We start from the raw sequence: 10,000 nt of genomic DNA on the forward strand, positions 1-10,000 counted from the left end.
CGGCAGGCGTCAGAATGGTCGTTCCTGCTCAACCCGGACAAGTCACGGTAAACTGTGTGTGTGTGTGTGTGTGTGTGTGTGTGTGTGTGTGTGTGTGTGTGTGTGTGTGTGTGTGTGTGTGTGTGTGTGTGTGTGTGTGTGTGTGTGTGTGTCTGTGTGTGTGTGTGTGTGTGTGTGTGTGTGTGTGTTTATTTCAACAATATTTTTGCAATTTATTTTGAGATCTTTTTAAAGTTATTTTTCAACATTTTAGGGAGGGAGGGAGAGGGAGAGATTATGGTTGCGTTCTGAATCTCATACTCTTTCTTTTTTCTATTCTACATACTACATCCGACGATAAAAAGAATCTAGTTAGGATGCAGTAGGCATACTATTGGGACATACTTTTCTCTCTTATTTCATCATAACATTGCGCCTTGATCTTGCCTCTTGCTTTTATATCCGTCGCATCCCCGTTTGTTTTCATATGGAGGCTTCGTTGATGTTACGTCACTTCACGTGCGCACTGGATTGTGGGTCAGAATCGCCCAAATAGGATGCAGTTTTCAACACTAACAATCTTGGCCGGATGAAGTAGGACATCCGGGTACTTCTAACCTTCCTAAATCTGGCCACAAGAATCGGGACATCCTAAATCTTTTTTCTACATACTATATAGTAGAAAGTATGAGATTCAGAACGCAACCAGAGAGTGAGACAGGGAGGGAGAGAGACAGACAGAGGGAGAGGGAGGGAGGGAGAGAGGGAGAGAGACAGACAGAGGGAGAGGGAGACAGGGAGGGAGGGAGAGAGAGGTAGGGAGACAGGGAGGGAGGGAGAGAGAGGTAGGGAGCGAGAGGGAGAGAGAGAGAGGTAGAGAGACATACAGACAGAGGGAGAGAGAGGGATGGAGAGAGAGAGAGAGAGAGGTAGAGAGAGAGACAGAGGGAGAGAGGGAGGGAGAGAGAGAGAGGGAGAGAGACAGGCATTTTTTTACTGGGTTTTTTTGTGCGATCTTTTTTACGACTGTTCTGCATCTTTCTAGCTTCTCTGCGTAGTTTCTATATAGTGAGACACGGCCAAGAGAACTAATGCTTAATTCCTTTACCCCGCTCATGCTGCTCTGTTGTAGCTGTCTGTCCCGTGTGAATGACCTTTTGTGTGTGTGTGTGTGTGTGTGTCTGTCTGTCTGTCTGTCTGTCTGTGTGTGTGTCTGTCTGTCTGTCTGTCTGTCTGTGTGTGTGTCTGTCTGTCTGTCTGTCTGTGTGCGTGTGTGTGTGTGTGTGTCTGTGTGTGTCTGTCTGTGTGTGTGTGTCTGTCTGTGTGTGTGTGTGTGTCTGTGTGTGTGTCTGTCTGTCTGTCTGTCTCTGTGTGTGTCTGTCTGTCTGTCTGTCTGTCTGTCTGTCTGTCTGTGTGTGTGTGTGTGTGAGTGTGTGTGTGTGTGTGTGTGTGTGTGTGTGTGTGTCTGTGTGTGTGTGTGTGTGTGTGTGTGTGTGTTAGGATTATTTTTGCCACTTTAAAGCCTTTTTTAATTGGCTCGTTATCTCACTGTGTGATTTTAGAAACTCCCGTATTGACAGAGAAGTTTATGAAGCAGAGGGCGCTTGCTCCGAGTCGGGGGAAGGGAGGATTGTTTTCACACACACACACACACACGCACACCCACACACACACACACACACACACACACACACACGCATGCACACACACACACACGAATGCACATACACACACACACACACACACACACCTGCACTGCATGGACTGGGTTTTTCAATTGTTTTGCATTGTGTGTCTGTGTGCCTCTTTGTGTATCTGTGTTTGTTTGTGTGTGTGTGTGTGTGTGTGTGTGTGTGTGTGTGTGTGTGTCTCTCTCTCTGTCTGTCTTTCTGTGTCTCTGTGTGTGTGTGTGTGTGTGTGTGTGTGTGTGTGTGTGTGTGCGCCCTGTCTCTGTCTGTCTGTGTGTGGACTGTGTGTTTTAATATGTCTTTGTACTTCCTGGTTCCCAGCCAATGGGAGGCTCTCCTCAGATGAGCGGAATGGCGGCGCTAGCTGCTGCTGCCGCGGCAACGCAGAAGATCCCTCCCTCCACAGCGGCCATGTTGAATGTTCCTGTGAAAACGACGACAATGGTACAAACACACACACACACAGTAACAGACAGACAGACAGACAGACAAACACACAGACAGACAGACACACACACACACAGAAACACAGATGGACAGACACACAGAGACAGACAGACAGACAGACAGACAGGTCACAGTACCAAACACACACAGAAACACACACACACTGAGACACAGGAACACACACACACACACACACACACACACGGAGACAGACAGACAGACACACACACTAACCTGTCTTTTTCTCCTGTCTGTCTGTATATTAACCTGTCTCCCTCTCTCCTGTCTGTCTGTATTAACCTGTCTGTCTCTCCTGTCTGTCTGTCTGTATTAACCTGTCTGTCTCTCCTGTCTGTCTGTCTGTCTGTCTGTCTGTCTGTCTGTATTAACCTGTCTGTCTCTCCTGTAGGTGAGTAACCCGGCCACTCGTATCCTGAAGACGGCGGCCTCCCTTAGCCCCGCCCCCGGACAACCCTCTCGACCAATCATAACGGTCCACAAGTCTGGAACCGTCACAGTGTCACAGCAGGCCCAGGTGTGTGTGTGTGTGTGTGCGCTTTTACGTGTGTATCTGTCTGTCTGTGTGTGTGTGTGTGTGTCTGTGTGTATTACTGTGTTTGTGTGTCTCTGTCTGTCTGTCTGTGGTGTTTGTGTGTCTCTGTCTGTCTGTCTGTGTCTGTCTCTCTCTCTGTCTGTGTGTGTCTCTCTCTCTCTCTCTGTCTCTCTGTATGTGTGTGCTTGTGTCTCTGTGTGTGTGTGTGTGCTTGTGTCTCTTTGTGTGTGTGTCTCTCTCTCTGTCTCTCTCTCTCTCTCTCTCTCTCTCTGTCTCTCTCTCTCTCTGTCTGTCTGTCTGTCTGTCTGTCTGTCTGTCTGTCTGTCTGTGTGTCTGTCTCTCTGTCTCTCTCTCTCTCTCTCTCTCTCTCTCTCTCTCTCTCTCTCTCTCTCTCTCTCTCATTAACATTAAATGTTTTATGTCCCAGGTTGTTACCACGGTGATGGGCGGAGTGACCAAGACCATCACATTAGTCAACAGTCCAATCAACATGGGAGGACAAGGCACACTGGTGAGTCACTGTGTGTGTGTGTGTGTGTGTGTGTGTGTGTGTGTGTGTATAACAGGCACGCTGGTGAGTTATAATGAGAACAAAAACTCGGGGCGCCCTTAGCTCAGTTAGTAGGGCGTCCCCCTCCATGGGCCAGCAGCGGACCCGGGTTCGATTCCAGCCCGCGGTCGTTCTCTGCATGTCACTCCCCTCTCTGCCCCATTTCAACTCTGTCTCTACACTATCAATAGAAATGCCCAAAAAATACTAAGTACTGTCTCAAGAAAGAATAAAAAAAGATAAATAAATGTATTAATCTATTCATGAAGCTAAATGATCTAAATCAACCCCATTTTTAACTGATTCTTATTTGAGATTAAATGCAATAGAGTAGATTTTTACCATTTTACATACAGTATAGGATTGGGGTTATCTTTTTTCCATAAATATATTTCAAAGCTATATCTTAAACTTTTATTTTGAAAATGCTTGATTTTTACTTTAATGTAAATGCTGTGTGATTGACTTGGTGACCTCATTCCTGCCTGTCTGTCAGATCGGTAACCTGGGTAACCTGGGTAAGATGGTGTCGGTGGTTCAGACCAAGCCGGCTCAGAGTGGATCCATGACGGTTCAGGCCGGAACCAACAACCTGGCGCAGATACTGCAGGTCTGTCTGTCTGCCTGTCTGTCTGTCTGTCTGTCTGTCTGTCTGCCTGTCTGTCTGCCTGTCTGTCTGTCTGCCTGTCTGCCTGTCTGTCTGTCTGTCTGTCTGTCTGTCTGTCTGTCTGTCTGTCTGTCTGTCTGTCTGTCTGTGTCTGTCTGTCTGTCTGTCTGTTTGTGTCTGTCTGTATCTGTCTGTCTGTCTGTCTGAACCAACAACCAGGCCCAGATACTGCAGGTCTGTCTGTCTGTCTGTCTGTCTGTCTGTCTGTCTGTCTGTCTGTATCTGTCTGTCTGTCTGTCTGAACCAACAACCAGGCCCAGATACTGCAGGTCTGTCTGTCTGTCTGTCTGTGTCTGTCTGTCTGTCTGTCTGAACCAACAACCAGGCCCAGATACTGCAGGTCTGTCTGTCTGCCTGTCTGTCTGTCTGTCTGTGTCTGTCTGTCTGTCTGTCTGAACCAACAACCAGGCCCAGATACTGCAGGTTAGTCTGTGGCCCTTTCCCAAACGACTCCCTAGGCACTCCCACTCCGTGAGCGAGTGTAACTCGCTGTGGAGTCACCCTCGCGGCTGTGGAGTGCCACTCGATCATTAAGGGGAGGGTATAACAACGGCGCGGCTTTGGCAAGCCCTCGCCTCTGTCAGACGGAAACAGGAAGAAACCTGGAGACACTAGTTAAACTGTTAAGTCTTTATTTCTCACCCTATAATAGAATTCCACCATATTTATATTTGACCTGAAACACTCTTTACATTCATATTCGGCTACGCATGTGAGAGTAAAATGTAGCATTGAATAAAAACAAACACTCCCATGATTTTTTGGCTGCATAATTAATTTTTTGTTAAACATTTTGTAACTGCATATTCTTAATTTTACCAGCTCAGTCTGTAGTGGAGAAAACGGGTGGGTGTTTGATCCGCTGTTTAATTATCCTTTTAGTTTACATGCACAGCAGCATACAAAACCAGGGAAAAGAACAATAGTCTGCTAAAGCATGTATTCCACTTGTCATGATACGTTAATCTGCCATTTCGACCCACGAATCGCGGCAGTTAATTAGCGTGCATAAATTATAATGCACTGCAAGGGTGGTCATAAATAAGAAAAGTCATGCGCTCCAGCTGACTGACGTCACCGCCGCTATTACTACCCCTCATCGGCTTTAACAGTAACACAAATCTTACTAACAATTTAAGGAAATAATAATCACTGTCCCTTATTGACTTGTGGGCATTTTCTTCATCTGCTTCGTTTTATCTTTTATCCACGCCTTGAAAATACACTAACGGTAGACAAGTGGCATAATCAAATCAACAAGTGTAAAACAACATGTTAATTCCGATATTGTAGGCTACCCTCCGGTTCCGTCATTTAGGGCTATGCTTAAAAATAATCAATCAAATGTCTGTTTGAGGTAAGAGAACGTTTCATTTATAATTCGGGAAACAAACTCCATGGAACTCTCATTTGTAGGTTTGGCTCCTCCATTCCGGACTTAATTGATTGGCGGACACCTGTGTCAAACGTAGGGCTAAGCCACTATCGATGCAGACTCGGTGATCGAGGGCTTTATAACCCACTCACACTCGAGGCTCTGTGGTTTGGGATGACACTCAATATGGCGGGCCCTCCTCGCGAACGCGCAAACGGAGGGATAGTGGATAGGGATAGGGTGTAGGGGGTGGATCTAGAAAGGGCCTCTGTGTGTGTGGGTGGGTGGGTGTGTGGGTGTGTGACTCTGGTTGGGTGGGTGGGTGGGTGTGTCACTCGGTGGTTGGGTGGGTGGGTGGGTGTGTGACTCTGTGGTTGGGTGGGTCGGTGGGTGTGTGGGTGGGTGTGTGACTCTGTGGGTGGGTCTCTCTCTCCTCCCCTCCCCCCCTCTCCCTCTCTCTATCTCCCCTCCCCCCTCTCTCTCTCACAAACACACACACACACTAACCCTCTCTCTGTCTCTCCCTCTCTCTCTCACTCACACACACACACACACACTAACCCTCTCTCTCTCTCTGTCTCTCCCTCTCGCTCTCTCCCCTCCCCCCTCTCTCTCTCACAAACACACACACACACACACTAACCCTCTCTCTGTCTCTCCCTCTCTCTCTCACACACACACACACTAACCCTCTCTCTCTCTCTCTGTCTCTCCCTCTCGCTCTCTCCCCTCCCCCCCCTCTCTCTCTCACACTCACACTCACACACACACACACACACACACACACTAACCCTCTCTCTCTCTCTCTCTCTCTCTCTCTCTCTCTCTCTCTCTCTCTCTCTCTCTCTCTCTCTCTTTCAATTCAATTCAAATTGGCTATCTCCCCTCCCCCCTCTCTCTCCTCCCCCTCTCTCTCTCTCACACACACACACACACACACTAACCCTCTCTCTCTCCCCTCCCCTCTCTCTCTCTCTCACACACACACACACACACACACACACACACACACACACACACACACACACACACACACTAACCCTCTCTCTCTCCCCTCCCCTCTCTCTCTCTCTCACACACACACACACACACACTAACCCTCTCTCTCTCTCTCTCTCCCTCTCTCTCTCTCCCTCTCCTGGAGAGGTGTGGTCGGAGGCTGGTTTTATTGTTGGTGCTGGGTATGACAAAAAAGATTCGAAGAAGTGGTGTCTGTTGAATTATGTGGTGGGTCAAGCGAAGATGGCAATACATAAGACCAGGAAAAACCAGGTAGAGGGGGAGGCAGGCCTTGGGCTGAAAGAAATGTTTGGTGTGCTGGTTAAGGCCAGAATAAAGGTAGATTACAGTTACCATGTATTAATGAACACGATGGAGGTTTTTAAAGATGTGTGGTGCTTCACCACAGCTGTGTGTTCGGTACACGAGGGAAAGCTCTCTTTAACTCTGTTTTAATTAATTTATTTATTATTCAGCTTCCTGTCTAAACAAAAGATTGGTTGTATAAAATGACAAATGTCTTTTGTTGAAAGAAACTGAAAATAAAGTTTTTTTCAAAAATCAAAAAAAAAATCTCCTTCTCTCCCCTCCCCCCTCTCTCTCTCCTCTCTCCCTCCCTCCTTCCCCCCCCCCCCCCCCTCTCTTTCTCTCCCAGACTAAAGGTGCTCTCCCGGCGGGCACCATTTTGAAGCTGGTGACCTCGGCTGATGGTAAACAGACAGCTGTGCTCACCACCCCCCAGGCAGGTTCCTCTAAACCCAACATCCTCGGCCTCGGCCCTGGAACCAGCGGCAAGCCTGGGACCACTATCATCAAAACCATCCCCATGTCTGCTTTACAAGGGGCCACAGGTAAAGAGACACACAGTGGGGGCGCCCTTAGCTCAGTTGGTAGGGCGTCCCCCCCCCCCCATGGGCCTCGGCCAGCAGCAGACCCGGGTTTGATTCCAGCCCGCGGTCGTTCTCTGCATGTCACTCCCCTCTCTGCCCCATTTCAACTCTGTCTCTACACTATCAATAAAGCATAAAAATGCCAAAAAAATATCTTAAAAAAAAAAAAAAAAAAAAAAGAGTCACTCACTCACTCACTCACTCACTCACACACACAAATAGAAAATGCATCAAAGGTGATTCTGGAGAACGCTTGTTGTCAAAATCAGTGAACATCTCCTCATGATCCACTACCTGTCTGTACTGAAAAAATAATCCAGTGTTAATACACAGCCTAGGCTCTATAAACTGGTATGTAAACAAAGATGCCACTGTAGCTATAGCACCATGCCAGTTTACAGAGCCTAGGCTGTGTATTAACACTGGATTTTTTTCAGCTCACACACAGTACAGACAGGTAGTGGATCATGAGGAGATATTCACTGATTTTGACAGAAAGTGATTTTGACAACAAGCGTTCTCCAGAATCACTGACTACACCTTTAATAAAATTCTTCTTGTATAGCCTGCCTGAGTTTCTCTCTCTCTCTCACACACACACACACACACACACACACACACACACACACACACACACACACAGACACCTGAGTTTGCGGGGGCCTTTCTAATTGGTTGATTGACTGAGTGTTGTCCCGCCCCCTTTTAGGAAACAGTCCAATCAGGATCTTCACAACAAAGATGGCGACGCCGGGAAGTGGCGGGAAAATCATCACCACATTCCCAAAGATGGGAGCAGCCGGACAACAGGGGCTCACACAGGTAACACAGACAGACAGACAGAGAGACAGACAGGTAACACACACACACAGGTAACACACACAGACAGGTAACAGACAGACAGGTAACACACACAGAGACAAACAGGTAACACACACACAGAGAGAGACAGACAGGTAACACACACACACAGAGACAGACAGGTAACACAGACAGACAGGCAGACAGACAGAGACAGACGGACAGACACAGACAGACAGACAGACACACACACGGACAGACAGAGAGACAGACACACGGACAGACAGACAGACGGACAGACAGACAGACACACACGGACAGACAGACACACGGACAGACAGACAGACACACACACACACACACACACTAACAGTACCCTTGTCTGTCCAGGTCTTGTTGAAAGGCGCCCCTGAGACAGACGGACAGACAGACAGACAGACGGACAGACAGACAGACACACACGGACAGACAGACAGACACACACACACACTAACAGTATCCTTGTATGTCCAGGTGTTGTTGAAAGGCGCCCCTGAGACAGACAGACACACAGACAGACAGACAGACAGACACTAACAGTACCTTGTGTGTTCAGGTGTTGCTGAAAGGCGCCCCTGACAGACAGACAGACAGACAGACACACAGACAGACACACAGACACACAGACAGACAGACAGACACTAACAGTACCTTGTGTGTCCAGGTGCTGTTGAAAGGCGCCCCTGGCAGACAGACAGACAGACAGACAGACAGACAGACAGACAGACAGACAGACAGACAGACAGACAGACAGACACTAACAGTACCTTGTGTGTCCAGGTCTTGTTGAAAGGCGCCCCTGAGACAGACAGACAGACAGACAGATAGACAGACAGACAGACAGACAGACAGACAGACAGACAGACAGACAGACAGACAGACAGACAGACACTAACAGTACCTTGTGTGTCCAGGTCTTGTTGAAAGGCGCCCCTGGTACTCCCGGTACGATCCTCAGAACAGTCCCGATGAGCGGAGTGCGCCTGCTATCGCCCGGAGCAACCGTCGGTACCAAACCCCTCACTACACTGGTCGTCAAGGGAACCACAGGTAAACAAACATCAGCTCCGATATGTGATCTTGTATCAAGCCCCAACCTCAGCGATTCTTACCAGCATCCAATAAGGAAGTGACCACAACTGTAGTAACCAGAAAGTGCCACTAGGGGGGTGGTACCAAGACTGAGCAGTTTTTCTTTGACTCACTTGTTAAACAGGCCGTTTTCAAAGTCTTATTAAACCTATTTACAGCCTGGTCCACAAAACCATTTTAGTCTGTATGTTTAGGTCATATCTCCATGACAACACTGAGGGGGGGTGAATTTTTTCGGACCACGCTAGTTTTTATTTTATCGGAGGTTAAAATGTATTGGCGCGATCTCTTGAGTGACAGCTCTCCGCCCGTTGTCCCTCACTTTGCCTCGGAGGTATACGTCAGCTATCTCCCTCCCCCCTCACAAAATGGCGACGCGCACAAACCAGGATTATTGGATGCCGTGTGAATAACTGAGGTCAGCCCGGATGATACATCCATATTATTTACTATCTATGTCCTGTATACATGCAGAGAGAATGCCGACTATGAACGAGTTATCTAGGTGTTCTTATCCGACTTCTCTTGTCCGTTAATGTGCCGATTTGTGTGCGAAGTAGATCGGATAAAGGTGTTTACATGCAGTTTAAAAGTCCTGTTGAGGTCTTATTCCTTTATTTACCCGATTATGAGTCTGCATGTAAACGCACTGAGTGATTCTGGAGAACGCTTGTTGTCAAAATCACTTTCTGTCTAAATCAGTGAATATCTCCTCATGATCCACTACCTGTCTGTACTATGTGTGTGCTGAAAATAAATGCAGTCTTAATACACAGCCTAGGCTCTGTAAACTGGTATGTAAACAATTGGGCCCAATGTAGCTAGCAACATGCCCGTTTACAGAGCCTAGCTGTGTATTAACACCAGATTTGCCAGCACACACAGTACAGACAGGTAGTGGATCATGAGGAGATATTCAC

The 10,000-nt window shown here is 47.8% G+C and overlaps 1 protein-coding gene across 1 annotated transcript in view; it reads left to right on the forward strand.

Annotated features, from left to right (window-relative positions):
- Positions 1 to 10,000, forward strand: part of hcfc1b (host cell factor C1b) — a 52,510-nt gene that overhangs the window by 15,872 nt on the left and 26,638 nt on the right. The window contains exons 10-17 of the mRNA XM_080031631.1: positions 1 to 47; positions 1,989 to 2,111; positions 2,524 to 2,649; positions 3,095 to 3,178; positions 3,714 to 3,827; positions 6,914 to 7,109; positions 7,858 to 7,970; positions 8,903 to 9,038. The exon at positions 1 to 47 is cut by the window's left edge and continues 102 nt beyond it. Of these exons, the coding sequence (XP_079887757.1) occupies positions 1 to 47; positions 1,989 to 2,111; positions 2,524 to 2,649; positions 3,095 to 3,178; positions 3,714 to 3,827; positions 6,914 to 7,109; positions 7,858 to 7,970; positions 8,903 to 9,038 (939 nt within the window). The remainder of the gene's footprint in view (positions 48 to 1,988; positions 2,112 to 2,523; positions 2,650 to 3,094; positions 3,179 to 3,713; positions 3,828 to 6,913; positions 7,110 to 7,857; positions 7,971 to 8,902; positions 9,039 to 10,000) is intronic.

Source organism: Ammodytes marinus, assembly GCF_949987685.1.
Source record: "Ammodytes marinus genome assembly, chromosome: 7".
In the NCBI taxonomy this organism is placed as follows: Eukaryota; Metazoa; Chordata; class Actinopteri; order Uranoscopiformes; family Ammodytidae; genus Ammodytes; species Ammodytes marinus.